A 19,879-nucleotide genomic window follows, 5' to 3' on the forward strand; every position below is an offset into this window, starting at 1 on the left:
CCTACTAACTTACTTCAGGATGAATCACATCAAATTACTTTCACCTATTACTCTGTTGCAGATAAATCCATTCTGGCATCTTCAAGGTTTGACCAAAAGAGCAAAGTAAACAATGAGACCTTCAGAGGTCTACTGTGGCACATTTGTGCATCAGATTACAGAAGAAACGACTCGAGATGCTGGAAGTATAAAATTTAGCAGAAATTGCTGCAAGTACTAAGGAACTCATGAAGTATCTGTGAAGAAAATGATTTCAAAGGTTTCAAATGTCTTTTATTGTCACATGTACCAATTGAGGTACAGTGATATGTGAATTATCATACAGCCATACGAGTAGCAAAAGTTTCCCCCTCACCCCCCCACCTCACATAAAACAAGCTAAAGAACGCTAAAAACATACATTTAACACAAACAATTAAAACACAAAAGAAGAAAGACTGTTGGCGAGGCAGCCATTGCTGGCGCCACCCAGTGGTCCCAGTTACAGGTGAAAGGCAATTGACTTGTAACTTCATCTGATATTATCTGACCAGTTCAATCTTCCAGCATTTTCTGTTATGATTTTGCGATATCTATCTTTATGATAATAATGCAATTATTGTAATTTGTTAACAATCAACATCAACCTTTAAATTTAGGTTTGTTTAGAGATGGAAACAGCATGGAAACAGGCCCTTCAGCCTACCGAGTCCATGCCGACCAATGACCACCCCATACACTATTTTGTCCTACACTAGAGATAATTTGCAGATGCTAATTAACCTACAAACCTGTATGTCTTTGGTATGTGGGAGAAAACCAGAACATCCGGAGAAAACCCGCAGTCACAGGGAGAATGTGCAAGCTCCATACAGACAGCACCCGTAGTCAGGGTCGAAACCGAGTCTCTGGCACTGTAAGGCAGCAACTTTATTGCTGCACCACTGTGCAGCCCTAAATCAAACTGCTAATATTTTTACCATATTTGAGTCGCTGCTTCAAAAAGCCAGCCAACATCATCAAAGACCCACACCATCCTGGCCACACACTCATCTCACCACTGCCATCTGAAAGAAGGTACAGGAGCCTGAGAACTGTAACGTCAAGGTTCAGGAACAGCTTCCCTTCAGCCATCAGGTTATTAAACACTACTACATCATAAGCTATGAATTATAATAGACTATTATTATTATTGCACTGTTATTGTTTGTTCTTTTTTCTGAGTTTTTGTTATATTATTTATTATGATTACATATTCTGTTGTGCTGCAGCAAGTAAGAATGTCATTGTTCCATCTGGGACATGACAATAAAACACTCTTGACTTCTAATGGGTGGTTCTTACCTATTTCACAACATAATGGGTGGTTCTTATCTATTGGTGAAAATATATTTTAATTATTTTTACAATATGTCTGCACAAAATGTTTTGGACTTGTATTCTGAAAGAAGGAGTGGTACGACTGGCTGGGAACTCACTATCAAATATGGTCAATGTCATTGAAAGAATTTAGTGTCAGAACATTTTGAAATAGAACATATGGCACAAATACTAACCAATTTCTGGTCAGAAGATATTGTTTTTGATCAAATGCTACAAGAAGTGATTTAAAAGAAAAGGTATACATTCACAGATACGGGCAAGGCCAGAAATGATTGTCTGCACTTAAATTCCCTTAAGAAGTTACTGTGAATCACTGCAATCCATTTTTTGAAGATGTTACCATGATTTGAGGGTCATGGAAAGATTTTGAGATGTCAAGAATCATTACCAAGCATCTGCAGCATCTAATCTGCTCTTCTGGCACAGTATTTTTCTGGCAGGTGCAATTAACAAGTTGGCCAATTATAATCACCTGAATCTCCTGCCATCTCCCCCCCCCCCCCACATCAGGATATTGGTAGCATGGAATTTAATAACAAAAAGCTCATGGATACATTTTCTCTCCTATCCAAAAAGGTCATAACCAATCAGCTCGGATTTTCAATGAAGGAGTCCTTCTTCACGTCCTCAGAACCATCTTCAGCTGCTTTATCAATGACTTTGCCTCACCATTACGACAGAATTTCACTCATGATGGACTGTCCAGTTTCATTCACAATTCCTCAGGTGAAGAAACCCATCACAGCTTGACGCAAAATCTCAGAAGCTTGTGGTATCAAGTGGCAAATAACATTTGTACCCTACATTTAAAAAAAACTTTCACAAACTTAACCTGCAGCTCATCTGTGTGGAATGTAAAAAGAGTATTTCATGAAGAACTACCTCATGGCAGTGTCCCTGACATTAAAACAAAATGCTTACATTTAAAATCTGAACATTAAACACAAATGACTTCTGTAGGATGGCATCCAATGCCGATCATAGATTTCAAATGATAATTAGCTACTCTAATTTGATTTATTCAAAATCTATGTTTTTTGCTAATGATTGACTGAGAGTACCCTGATGGGCCTAGGCTCCCTTCATGCATCTTCAGTGGTAGAATCATCAGCTCCCCCATATTGAATATCCCTCCTTTCAACGCGGCCACAATCTTGAGAAACTTTGGTATGTTGCAAATCAATACAATTTATTGGAAAATGTCATGGACAGTTCAATGAGTATTGGACACAAGTGTGCAAAATAGTTTATCCTTGTTAAAACCTCAATTTGTTTCCAGAAAACATTACCATGTTTGCAGAACATGGTAATTCTGTTGAATAACAAACAAAATCTCAGCATAATACTGCAAGTTTTTTTATTTAACCAAAAATCTTTACCTAATTTGAATTCATATTATTAAGACACAAGTACATACAGTACAAAGACCAGAGTTGATAGGGCAGACTAAGTGTTAAGAATACACAGATATTGTCCCAGGTTCCCAGATCTGGAACAAATATTTATAGTTGAGGTCCATCTGGTTCAGACTAATTGAACGTAAACAAGATTAAGAGACACTCCATACAACGAGTCTCAGAAAATGAAGAGCTTGGGTCTTGGGGTAAAGATGACAGAGGAGAAGATGGAAAAGGGTTTCCTGTTAACACGGGGTTGAAAGGAAATGTACGTTATACTATCTGTAATGAAGGTGAAAAAGCTGTAAGGAAGACAGACACAATGCAATCAAGACATCAAAGCCCAGAAGTGCCTGCGGGCGAGAAGAAATATGATAGCAATTGGCAATTCTATAATTAGAAAGATAGATTACACCCTCCACATCCTTGAACAAGGTCAGAAGAGTGTTTTGCCAACTTGTTGCCAGGGTAATGGATTTCTCAAGGTTGCTGGAGAGGAAAAAGCAGATCAGTTAACATGAAGCTAAAGGGCCAGTGTGTAAATTAGTTCCTATCTAATGGACAATGCATTGCTATTTGGAGAGAAAGGAGCTGTACAGGTGGAGTGGACTCTATCTGGATCAATGTGGGACCAAGTATCCAAGTTGATAGGGCAAATGGGCAGATAAGAAAGGAGTAAAATGAAGAGAAATGAAATTCTTACTGGATGCTCAAGAGTGCAGCCTTTTATTATTTAAGATTGTTTAATAAAGTAAACAAGAAAGGAGACCACAGGACATAATTGTATGATATGTTATATTAATTTGCAGGATGTAGATGTGATAGGCAAGGACAGCTCATCTCTAAAGGTAGTTTGTAATCATAGTTCTCATCCTGCCACACTTGGACATTATGCAAATTCACTCAAATATTCCTAATTGCAAAGCCTGAAGCTTTATGCTCTGACAAATAGCAGGATTACTCCGTATGTTTCTTTGTCAATTCCAGTCAGGTCAGCAGAGTGTGCGTGACAGGTTACCATGGAGAATGCTGATTATAGTTGTATAAACAAAAGTGATCCTGCAAAAGTGATCCTGCAAACATGCATGTAAACTGGTTTACAGCAAGTCTATCTAGATCAAAGTTGATTAAGATGCATAACACACCAGACCTTTTTGAATTGCAGCTTTGAATAATGCTTGATTAAAATACTGTCCTTTTTCCTCAGATATCATTGAAACAAGAATCATTCTAAGCGTCCTGTTTCAATGAAATGAAAACATTTGTAAAGTAACAATTTCAGTTTCAAAACCTCGAGACTCACACTAATCACACTGACACATTAATAAAGATGCTTGGCACTCAGCATTTCCTGTGAGAATATTTTAAGGCATGAGGCATTGCAAAAGTCAAATGACACCAAGCTTTTCCCTCAAGCAATTTCTGCATTAAATACTCAATAGACAAGGTGCAGGAGTAGGCCTTTCGGCCCTTCGTGCCAGCACCGCCATTCACTGTGATCATGGCTGATCATCCGCAATCAGTACCCCATAATCCCTTGACTCCGCTATCTTTAAGAGCTCTATCTAATTCTCTCTTGAAAGCATCCAGAGTATCGGCCTCCACTGCCTTCTGGGCCAGAGAATTCCACAGATTCACAACTCTGAAATTGTTGGAAAGATAAATGAAGCTATACGATTAGCCATGCAGCATACTCCCTACCCAGAGGAAAATAGAGCCAATTAAATGAAACATTAGTCCGGAATACGTATAATTAGCATCGAGTAGTATTTTTGAATTACACAAAAAGATAAATAGACGGTTGCATTTAGTTAAATTATGGTGTTGTTCAATATTTGTTTAAAATAACAGGACAATTCAATTTGTAATTTCACTTCTAATTCAGAAAACCTTCATTGATTGGGTTGAGTCTGTGGAATAGACAAAAATAAAAGTATTTTAAAAACAAAATCAAGAGTGTTTATTTTTCATATGCACCAGATATGAAACGGAAAACTGAAATTCGTTCTTGCTGTAGCTTTATAGGCACATCAATGGTTTACATCAATAGTGAGACTTTTGAAGAGAGGCAGTTCACCTTCATGGATCTCACACAGTCAGTGCTCTCCAAATCCTCCAAAAAATTGATTCAATCAAAACTCTGTTTAAGTATAAAGTTATAATTTATTCAATTTCAAATGATGTGTAACAACATTATTCCTTTATCATGTAGTGGTACACTGGATGGCTTGACTGTAATCTGCTGAGTGGTTAGTATGCAACAAAAGCTTTTCACTGTACCTCAGTACACGTGACAATAAACTAAATAAAATGAAAACTAAAAAACAAATCACATCAGTCTAATATTTCGTTTCAAATCATGAATATTTAATTTTTCTCTACTTTTTAATCATTGATTTTGAACCAGCGGTTTTGTTCCAGAGAATTTTTTGATTCGCTTTTTTCTTCAGAACCAAGCAATTATGAATTGCTCTCCTAATGGAATAGCGAGATTCTGTAAAGTCAGCACCTGAAAGGAAATTAAATGAACAAGAGATACAAAATATTTTATTGTATTATTGCAAGAAAAATCTATGACATTATTATTTGCAGGTATGGTACATATGATTTGTAAAAGCGAATTCAAGCCCCTATAGTAGCAATGTTACAAAATTTTGAGATTAAAAAAATCAAGTCTGCAATTTATCCCATCAGATAAAGCATAAAAATAAGTTTAATTTGACACCTAATTCACTTTCATATCTCAAGTATTTTAAAAGTTATGGCCATTTTCATACTGGGAAATGAGCATCTTGTTCCCTATTGATTTTCTATGGACATAACAAAAAAGCTGTGATCGCGAACAGTCAAAAGCCCATAACTTTCTTAAAAATTAAGAGAACTGAATGAAATTTTTAGTTATCATAGATTGAAGCATTCTGAAACAAATATAAAATATTCTTACTTGGATGACCTGAAATTAAAGCATATAATTAGTTAGTTACCTAATTGTAGCTAATTTCAGACTTCAATTACTAGATCTAAACATCTATCCATTTCTTAATAGATGATTAACATTTTTAAATAGCCTAAATGTCCAAATAATATTCACAAATAATTCACAATAAAACATGATTTTAAAATCTCATTTACATTAATTTATAGACCAAATGGAAGGAATTTAGTGTTCAATTGCTGTAAATTAAAGTCCTTTTTAAATCAGCTTTCCAGTGGGTCCCTGTGGAACGCGCTGGTTTAGAACGTTCACATTGCGGTAGATTTGTGCCCCAAATGCCCAGAAAAATACTGCGGGATATAATGGGCCCAAAATGAGCTACTCGCAATATTAAACTTTGTATAAAGGGATCTTTAGAAGCCCTTTTTAATGTAAAAATATACAGCATACCTTCAGATATTTGCTTTATGAGACCCTGCGGTTGCTGGTGTTCGCGGGTTTAGAGATTGATTTTTAAACTACTATAACTATTTTACGAGGCCTTTAAAACTAATAATAGCTTTTGCGACGGGGTCTTTCAGCGATTTTCCGTTAATAATTAACTAGGCTGAACATCTTCGATTTGAACAGCCTAGAGAAAATCGCGTTTTAAACCCGCCCCCCTCTAAACGGCGCCAAAATCGCGCACACCGCAGCGGCAGATTTTCAGCGAGGCTTCAGGTAGGCTTTGCAACATACCTACCTATAGTAGATCAGTTAAGGGAATCTATTTGTAGAATCATACAAACAATACCATCTTAGCCTCTTTCCCACATTCTGTCCTCCTCCCTTTATGAATAAAGCTTTTAATCCAATGGAATTTACCTTAATCTTAGAATATATAAAACTTAACTCCATCTCATCAACCATCTTATTAGCCACTTCTTTTAAGACCCCTAAATGAACCCTATCAGATCCAAAGACATCACTCCACAGCTCCAATGCTATACCACATAGGAGCACAGGAGGCCATGGGTGATCTTATGGAGATGTAAAACATCATGAGAGAAATAAATTGAGTGAATGGACAAGGGCCTGTCCCACTTGGCCGTCATTTAGGCAACAGGCTGGTCATCATGCGTCCGCACAGAGTGCGTGACGTCATTTGAATACCCAGTTTATGATATTTATCCAGTTTATGATATTTATGGTGATTTTCTAAAATGTTCGTTTCTTGAGTGGTGCTAGCTTGAAGTTTGGAAAAACTGCAGATGTAGTGCCCCTATTCAAAAAAAGAGGTTAATGAAAAGTTGCAAGCTGCAGACCAAATTAATCTGTGGGACGGAACTGCAGATGCTGGTTTAAATTGAAGACAGACACAAAATGCAGGAGTAACTCAGCGGGACCGTTAGCATTTCTGGAGAGAAGGAATGGATGATGTTTCAGTCTGAAGATGGGTCTCGACCCGAAAGGTCACCCATTCGACCCGAAACGTCACCCTGTCCCATTTGGCCGTCATTTACGCGACAGGGCGGTGGCGCGCGAAGATTTCGTACAGGACAAAATCCTGGTGCGCTGCGCGATACCGCTCGCAACTCCACGCCACTCCATGCGCCCGTCCCTCGCTACCCACACACTACCAGGTCGCGTAAATGGCGCGCAAATAACGGCCAAGTGGGACAGGCCCTACAGAGTCTTTAACCAGAGAAGCGGAAGCAAGAACCAGAGAACATAGGTTTAAAGTGAGAGGGAAAAATTTAATAGGAACTCGAGGGGCAATATTTTCCACAGAGGGTGGTAGATATAAGGAACAAGCTTCCAGAAAAGGTAGTTGATGGATGAAGTTGTGGAAATAACGACAAGTAGTTTAACTTCATATAAAGTTTAATGACCACATTTAAAAGACATTTGGATAGGTACATGGACAGGGAAAGGTTTAGAGGGCCAAATGTGGACAGATGGGACTAGTATAGATGGGGCATCATGGCCGACACGGGCAAGTTGGGCTGAAAGGCGTTTCCGTGTTTATGACTCTATGACCAGTTGGGCAAAAATAACCTAGACTTTATCCAATCTATGTAAATTAAAGTCTCTCAACTGTGATGTTCCATTAGCAAAGGGCCTTTGAATAATTTGTTGTTGACACTAATGCATTGGAAAGTGTGAACAAGGGCAATAGGCATAAGACACCCTGGCAAGAGGACATTATCAGGAATAAACAATTTTAGCAGAATCAGAAATACATTTAAACATCAGAATTAATTGCATTTGTTTTCAATATAATGTTCATATGGCCTCACCTTTGTGTCTATTCGGTAAAAGAAGTCTGTGATCCACATTTCATTCACCAAAACTTTATTTGGGGCAGATGGAACTCCGAACACAAAGATATCATTTAGTTTCAGGCCATCAATCTGGTTGTCCAGATGAATTATCTCACTGAACAGCACATTCTGGGGGTGTAAAAAATCGAGCTAGTGAAAACAACACAAAGAAAATCATATATGCTCATAACGTGACAATTTCACAATTTGTGACCATCCATTAATTGGGAATCATATAGAAGGAAGTTGTTATGCGCTCCCTCTGCTGGTGTTATAGGGTACTCACCTGTTTCTGTTTTCTCCTGAGTGCAGGCGTGGCTGTGAGTCAGGAATCACGGGGTTAAAGGCTCCTGTACCCGATTGGCCAAGCTGCGTCAGGTGACAGGTGACTCATCTGAAGCTTAAATACCAAAGTTTCCCAGGATTCTCTCTCTTCTTCGTCGACCCTGACTTGTGAGCAGTCTGCTGGTGTGAGCTGCAGAAGGCCTGGCCACATGGCATAGAACTTTGTGTACTTTCACCATTCCTTGTTAACAAATATTGAATTGGGACGGATAAGGGCTGACCTTAGTGTTTTTGTGTATTTTGTTTCAGGGTTATATCTCTTTAGGCAGGTTTTAGAGTCCCTGGTTCAACGGTCCATTACGTGGCTGACTGGAGCACTGTTTAATTGTTTGTTAGTCCATCCATATCCCTGACTGGGTTGTTTAAATCAGGTTTGGGTTTTGTGTTCCATTGATTAAAAGATTTTTGAACTTGAACCTGGTTTTTTGACTTATGTTACGCGGCTCTGAAGTACCTGCATTCGGGAGTCGTAACAAAATGGGGGCTCGTATAAGCTTTGAGGACCCTAGATGTTTTTGGGGGTTTTTTTTGGTAGGCTTCTGGTGACTGAGGAAGTCTGTGTGTTGTGAGGGAATTTTTTCTTCCCTGTTAGTGGTAGCATTTGTGCCCAGAGTTTAGCTGGTGGTTTGGTGCTACATTTGATATGGAATTTAAGGTGCAAGACTTTGTTGAGGCTCCTTGTCAGGAGTTGTTTGATAGGTGTACTAAGGAGAGTTTGATTTTGCTGGCAGATAACTATGGCGTGTCTATTGATAAGCATTCGAAGAAACAGTCTATAAAGACGGTGTTATGGTCTGCTTTGGTGAAAAATGAGGTATTGCCTGGTTGTACAGTCAGTCCTCCATCTTCTATACAGCCTGGTCAGGACATGGAGGCAGTCATTAGGTTGAAGGAGATGGAGCTTGAGTCACAGAAAATGGCCTTGAAAAAGGATGAGCTAATGCATGTTCTTGAAATGAAACGACTTGAGGAGGAAACCAAGAGGGCTGAGGAGGAAACCAAGAGAGCAGAGATTAGGCTGCGGGAGAAGGAATTGGATGCCTCCCGGGTTTCTTCTAGGGAACGGGAGTTTGATATGAGCAAGAACATCCGCCTGGTTCCCCCGTTTAGTGAGAAGGATGTGGACAAGTATTTCACAGTGTTTGAACGGGTGGCTTTGTCCTTGAAGTGGCCTAGGGACGTGTGGACCTTGCTATTGCAGTGTGTCCTTGTGGGTAAAGCACGGGAGATGTACTCGTCTTTGTCTGTTGAAAGCAGTCTGGACTATGAGTGTGTGAAGTCTACAGTATTAAGGGCTTATGAATTAGTTCCAGAGGCGTACCGGCAGAAGTTCCGGCGCTTTAGGAAGTTTGATAGTCAGACTTATGTGGAGTTTGCTAGGGAGAAGGAGGCACTTTTTGACAGGTGGTGCGCTTCTCAAGGAGTGAAGGATTTTGAGCTACTGCGGGCCTTGATGATTATGGAAGACTTTAAGAACTGTCTCCCTGAGAGGGTTGCTATTTACCTTAATGAGCAGAAGGTGAATGAGGTGTCTAAGGCCGCGGTGTTGGCAGATGACTATGTATTGACTCATAAATCTGATTTTGTTGGGCGATCCTATAGTTTTGGTGCACGGCCGGTTGATCGTGGTGGTGTCGCCAGTGGCAGTGTCAAAGCTGTTTCTGTGCCTGCAAGTGGCAGCACGTTGATACAGGGGGAGGTCCAAGCTGATAAGGTTGATGGAAATTTGAGGACTAAGGAAGGTCCTGTGTGCTACTATTGTAGAGGGAAAGGGCACATGTTAAAGTCGTGTCCCATTCTGAAAAAGAAGGATGCAAAGCCTGTGACTTTGGTGGGTACACAGAAGACACCTGTGGTTCCTGAGGTTCCTGAGTCTGATGAGTGTAGGAATTATTCTGCGTTCATCATGAATGGTTTTGCTTCTCTAGAGGATGGGGGTGATAAGAGTTCCAGTATCCATCTTGCGTGATACTGGTGCTACTCAGTCCTTTATATTGGATAGTGTACTGCCGTTTTCTGGGGAATCATTGGTTGGGGTCAAGTGTCCCAGTGGTAGGATTCGGGATGGATGACATGGTAGTGCCTTTGCATACCATGAGTCTCGAGTCCGAGTTGGTTTCAGGCCGGGTAACTGTTGGGTTACGGCCGTGTTTTCCCGTTGGGGGAGTTTCTGTGATTTTGGGGAATGACTTGGCAGGAGGTAGAGTTTTAGTTACTCCTGAGGTGACGGCTGTTCCGATGGTGCAGAGTCCTGATAGATTGGCTATGCAGCATCCAAGGGTCTTCGCAGCTTGTGCTGTCACGAGGGCTATGGCTAAGAGCCAGGCAAAGTTTGAGGATGTAGTGGACCTGAGTGAGAGCATTTTTGGGGATCAGGATGATAGATCCTGTGTTGTGAAGGGTGTTTCTACATCTCAAGATGGGGTAGTGTCTGGAAATGTGCCGGTGTCGCTGTCACATGACCGGCTGGTTGAGGAGCAAAAGAGTGATCCAGGTTTATCTGATCTGCTCGACTGCGCGGTGCCTGAGGGGGATATGGATTCCACAGCAAAGGGGTATTTTCTAAGGGATGGCTTACTGATGCGAAAGTGGTCTCCCTTGGATATATCTGGGCATGATGATTGGAGCGTGGTTGATCAGATTGTGATACCTCGTCAGTATAGGGACGAGATACTCTGTTTGGCTCATGATGGTCCTCTGGGTGGACATTTGGGGGTCAATAAGACGTATGACCGTATCTTACGGAATTTATTTTGGCCAGGGTTGAAAAAGGACGTGAAACGGCAGTGCAGGTGTTGTCACATTTGCCAGGTGGCAGGAAAGCCGAACCAATCGATTGTTCCTGCGCCTTTATATCCAATCCCTGTGGTCGGTGAGCCGTTTGAGCGGATACTAGTTGATTGTGTGGGTCCTCTACCTCGGACAAGGGTGGGCAACAAGTTTTTATTGACAATTATGTGTGCGTCTACCCGCTTTCCGGAGGTGGTCCCTTTGCGTAGAATTACTGCCCCTACCATTGTGAAGTCTCTCACTAAGTTTTTTTCGTTGTTCGGTTTGCCCAAGGTTGTGCAGAGTGACCAAGGTTCCAACTTCATGTCGAAGGTTTTTGGTCAGGTAATGAAGTTGTTAGATATTAAGCATTGTTACTCCAGTGCGTATCACCCTGAGAGCCAGGGAGCTCTCGAGAGGTTTCACCAGACTTTGAAATCTATGTTGAGGACTTACTGCCTGGAGTTTGAAAAAGACTGAGATGAGGGGGTTCATCTAGTTATGTTTGCGGTGCGTGAGGTCGTGCAGGAGTCATTAGGGTTCAGTCCTGCTGACCTGGTGTTCGCGCATACTGTACGTGGTCCGTTGAGGGTCCTGAAGGAGAAATGGTTGCAGGAGGATACAAACCGTAGTATTTTAGACCACGTCTGTACTTTTCGGTCTAGACTGAAGAGGGTATGCGAACTGGCAATGGGTAATCTTGCTTCTGCTCAGTCTAGGATGAAGGACTGGTTCGACAGGAAGGCTTCTAGTAGGAATTTATCTCCAGGTGACAAGGTCCTGGTGTTGTTGCCTATTCCTGGTTCCAGTCTGCAGGCTCGGTATAGCGGTCCCTATCAGGTGGTTAAGAAGGTTGGTGAGAGGGATTACGTTATTGGTACCCCTGATCGGAGGCGTAAGACTCAGCTCTGTCATGTCAACATGCTGAAGCAGTACCATGAGCAGGAGCCTGTCGAGGTTGATGGGGAGGAGCTGTGTCCGTCGGTTTCGTCTAAGCCTGTTTTGGCTGCAGTGGTGCTGCCCCCTGACACGGGTGGTGATGTGGGTGAGACACGGTTGTCTGTGGCAGTGACGCAGGGAAAGCTGTGTAACTCTGAGGCTTTGGAGGCGCTTCCCTTGCGGTTGTCTCATTTGACTGGAAGTCAGCGGGGTGACCTGCTTGCTTTGGTGGAGTCAAATGGGTCACTGTTCTCGGATGTGCCTTCTCAGACGTCTGTGCTGCAGCATGACATTGACGTGGCCGGTGCTGCGCCAATTAAACAGCATCCGTATCGGGTCAACCCTGACAAGCGTCATCGTCTAAGGAGTCAGGTTGACTATATGCTGCGGCATGGCATTGTTGTTGAACCTAGTTGTAGTCCGTGGAGTTCTCCGTGTCTACTGGCTACGAAGGCTAATGGGGAGGACAGGTTTTGCATGGACTTTCGGAAAGTGAATGGTGTAACTAAGCCGGATTGCTATCCTCTCCCACGGATGGAGGATTGCGTAATCGTGTGGGAAGTGCATCTTTTGTGTCTAAGTTGGACTTGTTAAAAGGGTATTGGCAAGTTCCTTTGACTAGGCGGGCGAGGGAGATCTCTGCGTTCGTTACGCCTGATGACTTTCTTCAGTACACGTTAATGGCATTTGGGATGCGCAAATGGGATGCCGGCAACCTTCCAACGGTTGGTGAACATTGTATTGTCTGGTTTGTCCTTCTGTGAGGCATACCTTGATGATTTAGTTGTGTGCTCCAGGTCGTGGATCGAACACATCGGTCATCTGAAGGAGGTATTTCATCGTCTAGCGGAGGCAAACCTAACGATCAATCTGGGGAAGTGTGAGTTTGGCCAGGCCACGGTAACGTATCTGGGTAAGGTGGTGGGCCGGGGTCAGGTTCACACTCTCGAGGAAAAGGTGGGGCATATTGTCGCATTTCCTGCTCCAACCTCTAGGACTGAACTCCATAGGTATCTGGCTATGGTTGGGTACTATAGAGGATTCTGTCCAAACTTCTCTGCGGTGGCTGCCCCTTTGACGGATTTGCTGAGTCCGAAGGTAGCTTTTGTGTGGTCCGCAGAGTGTCAACAAGCCTTTGATCATATTAAGTCTTCTGGTGCGCGCACCTGTGCTTGCGGCACCTGATTTTGAGCGTCCATTTAAGCTGGCAGTGGATGCTAGTGATCGTGGGGTTGGTGGAGTTCTTCTACAGGATGATTCAGATGGGGTGGAGCATCCAGTTTCGTACTTCTCTAAGAAGTTTAATTGTCATCAGAAGTGGTACTCCACCATTGAGAAAGAAACCCTTGCTGTTTTAATGTCTCTGAATCATTTTGAGGTTTATGTTGGCTCCTCGAATGTCCCTGTCATCGTACTCACGGATCATAATCCTTTGGTATTTTTGCAGAGAATGAAGAATAAGAACCGGCGGTTAATGAGCTGGAGTTTGCAGCTGCAAGACGACAACCTGGAGATCAGGCATATCCGTGGCAAAGATAATGTCTTGGCTGATGCATTGTCGCGCCAGTGATGTCTGTGGTACTGAATAGTTGCTGAAATTTGGTGGTGTTTTTTAGTTCATTTTCAGAAACTTATTCAGTATCTTAGGGTGGGGGTGTTATGCACTCCATCTGCTGGTGTTATAGGGTACTCACCTGTTTCTGTTTTCTCCTGAGTGCAGGCATGGCTGTGAGTCAGGAATCACGGGGTTAAAGGCTCCTGTACCCGATTGGCCAAGCTGCGTCAGGTGACGGGTGACTCATCTGAAGCTTAAATACCAGAGTCTCCCAGGATTCTCTCTCTTCTTCGTCGACCCCGACTTGTGAGCAGTCTGCTGGTGTGAGCTGCAGAAGGCCTGGCCACATGGCATAGAACTTTGTGTACTTTCACCATTCCTTGTTAACAAATATTGAATTGGGGCGGATAAGGGCTGACCTTAGTGTTTTTGTGTATTTTGTTTCAGGATTATATCTCTTTAGGCAGGTTTTAGAGTCTCTGGTTCGACGGTCCATTACGTGGCTGGCTGGAGCACTGTTTAATTGTTTGTTAGTCCATCCATATCCCTGACTGTGTTGTTTAAATCAGGTTTGGGTTTTGTGTTCCATTGAATAATTAAAAGATTTTTGAACTTGAACCTGGTTTTTTGACTTATGTTACGCGGCTCTGAAGTACCTGCATTCGGGAGTCATAGCAGAAGTACATTAACAATACAAAACAATACTAATATCAGCATTCTATCAATGTCCCTCAGTTTCCAATCTACCCATTAAAACATCTAAAATGAATTGATTTTTGAAGCCAAAATATTCAAAAGGCACTCAAAAATATCATGCAGATGCTCGAAATCTGAAATTTTAAAAAACAGAAAATTCTTGGTACTCGACACAATCTATCGAGAAAGAAATAAGTTAATGTCTTTGACTTTAAAATGCTTGGTAGATTATACGATAGGAATATGCCAGTATATAAGATTTCAAATATTCGATCAATATTCATATAAATCAAGTTTGCTCCTTAACATTCCATGAACTTTTTTTTGTCAGAGATCACAGGTGAAATAACACCCAAGGCCATCCTTCCAGGTTATTTGAAAGGAGCTATCCCGCTTAATTCCCCTTCCAGCACTTGTTCTGTAACCCTGCTGGTCACAGCTCCTATGGTGCACACCAAAGTATTCTATAAACATTTTCTGACATTGTGGTGCAAATCTTTACATTTTACTATGATTTTTTTTCCCAGTCTCCTCTTTTGCAAAGGGGAAGAAAATCTCTCAATTTCCCATTGCAAACCTGGCATCATCTCCTCTCAATCTATTGTTCTTGTGGATCTGTTTGTGGATTTTCCTGGCTGCTACTGAGGTTACTTCATGATGAAACATCATGAGTTACTGTGCTGGTTTAGTTCAAACAGCTTTAATACTGGTTGCCACACTAATGTGGTTTAGAGTCACAACTCAGTTTTGTTTTTCTTGATTGACATTTCTGAATAAAATAATTGATTCATGAAGTTTACAGTGAATATCAGGGAATATATGGATGGACGTGCTTCAAACTTAGGTTCTTTATAATCTACATTCATAGTGGCAACTTTACCATACATACCTCCTTTGCCAGGAAAATAATTTCACAATAGTCACCATTTTCATACGTCAGCTGACTGTCACCATCATCCCAGAAGAGTTCTCCTCTTGCAATTCCTTGGTCAGACAGTGCCACTATCAGACCAAATGGGTTTCCACGAGAGACAGCCGTTGAAGTGCTGGGCGCCTCAATACAATAATTTAAATGCAGTTATCACTTGGATGCAACCAAAACCAAATTATTTCATTTTTAATTTATTCTTTTGTCTAAAACTTTATTTGGTTGACTGGGATACAGAATTCACACACATGCTCTTGGGATAGTGGGATATCCTGTCGAGAAAGTGTGGAAAATTGTGATTTAAAATACTTTAATATTTTGAGGTGAGAAACTGAAGTGTAGAAAACATTTCCTTTCCACTTTTTTTTCCCCCCCAAATGAGCCAATCATAATTAACAGGTTACAAAGAGAAAGAAAATGGCACTCAGAAAGAATGATTTAATTGCCAGGGATGTTCTCCTAGTATTCAATGCAGAACGCAGAACTACTGTGCCTTGAGATCAATACACTTTAGACATATGCCTGCTGAATCCTGGTCAGAAAAACCCAATTAAACAAATAAAAGTTTTTATATCTGATTTGACTATCGGGAATGTCTTAATTTGTACACAGAATATTTTGAGGTGGAAAGTTGGGTAGATTGGTGACAGATAGAATTTATCCAGTTATGTAACGAAAAGCACTTTGAGAAGTCAAATGTGCTTAATTACGTTTAAATTTACAATTACATTTACAATGCATTTAGACAGGTATCGAGTTGGGAAAGACACAGAGGCAAATGAGGTTAGTGGAGATAGGCATCCAAGTCAGCATGGATGAGGTGGGGTGAAAGAGCCTAATTCTAAGGTGTACAATTCTATATTCTAAGATAAAAGAGGTAGTGGCTTTTTCAAATGGTAAGGATGACTGCATGTAATTAAATACAGGTATCACCACTTATTGTTACTAAATGCTGATATACAGTCATATGCTCAGAATCATAAAATCACAGAAGTGCACAGCACAGTCCACTAAACTTTCTGAAGGCTAATCCCACTCCCTCACTCTTCCCCCCCCCCCCCCTACATCTTTTAACTTTACTACTGAAACTATTGCACTCCTTAAAAAAAGTAACCCATTCCAAGTCATAACCACAATGTTATCTCCGCTGCGTAGTCTCTTCCATCTATCAGCAAGTAGAATACATAAATTAAAGCAGTTTTAAAGCTAGTCTTGATTTTTATCAAATCATCCCTTAATCTTTGTAGGAACCAACTGCAGATCTTGGTTTACACCGAAGATAGGCACAAAATGCTGGAGTAACTCAGCAGATCAGGCAGCATCTCTGTTGGAAAGGAATAGATGAAGGGTCTGAAGATGGGTCTCGACCTGAAACGTCACCTATTCCTTTCACCAGAGATGCTGCCTGACCTGCTGAGATGCTCCAGCATTTTATGTCTATCCCTTAATCTTTTCTGCTCCTTCGTTTATTGGAAAGTAATTGGAATGCAAGCGATAAACAAGTCTAACAATATATATATATATATATATATATTAGGGTTCCGGTAACATCAGACCTTACACATATGTATAGTATGTTTACTCAAGAAGGATATACCAAAGGAGGGATAGGAAAACTCAACAAGCATATTTCTGAATTATGGGGATTACCCTACGCGAAGAAATTTAGGTAACACTATGTCAAAAGTCGAGAGTGCTTCATTGTCAGATGCACCAAGAATTAAACAAAGAAATTAGTAGCATAGTAGTACAGCGTTTCTAAGATAGTTGATACGTTATTGTAAGAAAAATCTTTCCCCTCGGCTGGGTAAGTCTAGAACTAGAGGCTACAGAATAATGGATCTATCAAAGACAGAGATGAGAAATTTCTTCACTTAGATGACTTTCTGACCCATAAGTCTGTGAAGGCTCAGTATATTCAAATAATAGATTTTTAGAAATTAAGGGAATCAAGGGATTTGGGAATGTTTAAAGTGAAGGTCTGCTGAAGATGAATGGCAAATTGGAAACATGTGGCTCCCCAGCTCACAGTTCTCAAACCTTTCATGAATCTCTGCTAGCCTTTCTATGCTGGCTCATGTTTGTTCCCATTGAAGTTATTTATATACGCTTACCTGAATGGGTAAAATACAGCCTCCTCGCAAATGAACATTTATTGTATCCAATGGTGCCTGGAGTATAATATACTGACCCTTGCTATGAATTGCAGAACCCTAAAAAAAGGAGAGACACTGAAATGATGACAAATTCACAGCTACCTGCACATTAATATGGTGAAATACAGTGCTAAACACAAAATTAAAAGAATAAACCTGGATTTTGTAAGAAATTGTCAATAATGTTTAAATGTTCTCACAGGGGTGGCACAGTGGCACAGCGGTAGAGTTGCTGCCTTACAGCTCGAGAGATCCGCGTTCAATCCTGACAAGTTAAACTCTGTACTGAGTTCCCACGTTCTCCCTGTAAGCACTTGGGCTTTGCTCCACATGCTCCGATTTTATCCCACATTCCAAAGATGTGCAAGTTTGTAGGTTAATTAGCTTCTGTAAAAAAATTGCTCCTGGTGTGTAGGATAGTGATAGTGTACAGGTGGGCCGAAGGGCCTGTTTCCACACTGTTTCTGTAAACAAAACTAATTTCTGTCAGCAATTTTGGGGTTTCCATGCCTATACATGCAAAATTCCTGAAGCTGAAGTAAGTTATTCATTTTGACTTTCCTGACTGTGCTCGAATGTTGGACTTCATGTAGTTCAGTCAAAGAACACCAAATTTTCTATGACCTTTGGAGCAGAATCTACACAAACTGTCAGCACCAAGATGGAGCTTAAAGAAGAATGGTTGCCTCTCCATTTATTCCATTGGAGGGAACAGTTACATGGTGTTTGCAAGTATTAAACAATCTGGATTCATTTCTTAAGATATTTGAATGTTTTAGGTCTTTTCATTCAGAAACATTGCATGTTTTAAGCATTTGACATTTTTGATACCTTGCCACGAGGGATCCTGTTGGTTTTGCTTTGCAAGATGGAGCTCTTTAGATTTCAGGTAAGCTTAGGTCAGGAATCTGGAGCAAGGATGGGGCTTTTGCCATGCCCATCATACTTTGGGGAACCCTAAGATTTCCAGTTTGGAGTGAACACTTATTTGCAGAAAGAAGGAACTGCAGATGCTGGTTATTACACTAAAGGACACAAAGTGCTGGAGCAACTCAACGAATCAGGCAGCATCTCCAGAGAAAATGAATAGGTGAAGCTTTGAGTCGAGTCTGAAGAAGGGTCTCAACCCAAAACGTCACCTGTCAATGTTCTCCAAAGATGCTGCCTGACCTGCTGAGATACTACAGCACTTTGTGATTTTTTTGTGGACATTTATTTGTTCATTCGCCAATAACTAAAAAAATTCCCGGAACAAGACACTAAACTTGAACTCTGTCTTGCCCCAGACCCTAAAATTAAAATATTTTCATGAATTTCCTGAGAATTTAATAAAAACAAAATATCTGTGTAAAGGCGAACGTGGCAAACTTACACTGCTGAACACACAAACTGAACAGAATGAATGCAGTGAGCATGTCACACACCAATATAATTTTCTTTCTGAGATCACATTGAAAATGCAGTACAGGTGCACAACCTTTTATCCGAAGATCCAAACAACGAAAACCTCCGAATAGCGGACATTTTTTCGGTCCTTGAAGAATGGTCCTTGAAAACGTTCACCGAGGGCGGCCCGCAGAGGTGACAGCGGAACCTCCGGTCGGTCCTCGAAGAAAGGGGAACTAAATCCCCATTCATAAAAGGGAAGGTGAGGGTATATTGCGCGGGAGGGTTAATAATTGACAATATGCTGCTGCCTGCCCGCTGAGTTAAAAAGTTCCCACGGTAGCGCGTGAGTCTTGCGTGGGAACTTTTTAACTCAACGGGCAGGCAGCAGCAGCAGATTGTCGCTGCCTTCAGTTTCACCCCACCTACACCCCTCTGCTTCCCGGCCATGTGTGTGACCCCTTCCCTCCCCTCTCCAGCTCCCCGCCCATTGCACCGCCGCGGGGGCTATGCACTGTCTTCATGTCGGCAATGCTAGCAGGTCAGTGCCAGTCACCGGAGACGTCAGGACCAACGGGACACCGACCCCCAGGCCCACTGCAAGCACGGAGATCCCAGAGACCCACAGCCAGCAGCAGCCCAGCCCCGTTCCAACTCCAGAGGAAAACTGCAAACTGGCCAGAGACATCAGGACCACCAGAAGCCGTTCCCCGAAGGGCCGCTACGGCGACAAGTGGCAGTTCGCCCACAGCCCCCTCATCGGGACACCGATCCCCAGGCCCATTGCAAGCACGGAGATCCCAGATCAGCAACTCCAGCCCAGCCCCGCTCCAACTCCAGAGGAACACGCTCCCCGTATGGGCAGAAGCTGATGGTGTGCAAGGTACGTCTTGTTCTTGGGGTCGCGCAGCTCGGGCTGTGGGCGAACTGCCACTTGTCGCCGTAACGGCCCATCGGGGAGCGGATTCCTCTGGAGTTGGAGGGGGAGGGGGGTATTGTGCTGTTTGATTGCCCCCTACTATCCCAGGGACAGGGAGACAGGACGTTCACTGAGGGCGGCCCGCAGAGGTGACAGCGGAACCTCCGGTCGGTCCTCGAAGAAAGGGGA

The 19,879-nt window shown here is 42.0% G+C and overlaps 1 protein-coding gene across 2 annotated transcripts in view; it reads right to left on the reverse strand.

Moving 5' to 3' along the window:
* Positions 1-5,204: 5,204 nt before the first annotated feature.
* Positions 5,205-19,879, reverse strand: part of LOC116987977 (lysosomal alpha-glucosidase-like) — a 58,797-nt gene continuing 44,122 nt past the window's right edge. For both annotated transcript variants that reach the window (XM_033044347.1, XM_033044348.1), the window contains exons 17-20: positions 17,344-17,442; positions 15,191-15,355; positions 7,974-8,126; positions 5,205-5,268 (exon numbers count right to left, since the gene is read on the reverse strand). In XM_033044347.1, coding sequence (XP_032900238.1) covers positions 5,206-5,268; positions 7,974-8,126; positions 15,191-15,355; positions 17,344-17,442 — 480 coding nt within the window. In that variant the 3' untranslated portion in view covers position 5,205. The remainder of the gene's footprint in view (positions 5,269-7,973; positions 8,127-15,190; positions 15,356-17,343; positions 17,443-19,879) is intronic.

This window comes from Amblyraja radiata, chromosome 26, assembly GCF_010909765.2.
Source record: "Amblyraja radiata isolate CabotCenter1 chromosome 26, sAmbRad1.1.pri, whole genome shotgun sequence".
NCBI classification, from domain to species: domain Eukaryota; kingdom Metazoa; phylum Chordata; class Chondrichthyes; order Rajiformes; family Rajidae; genus Amblyraja; species Amblyraja radiata.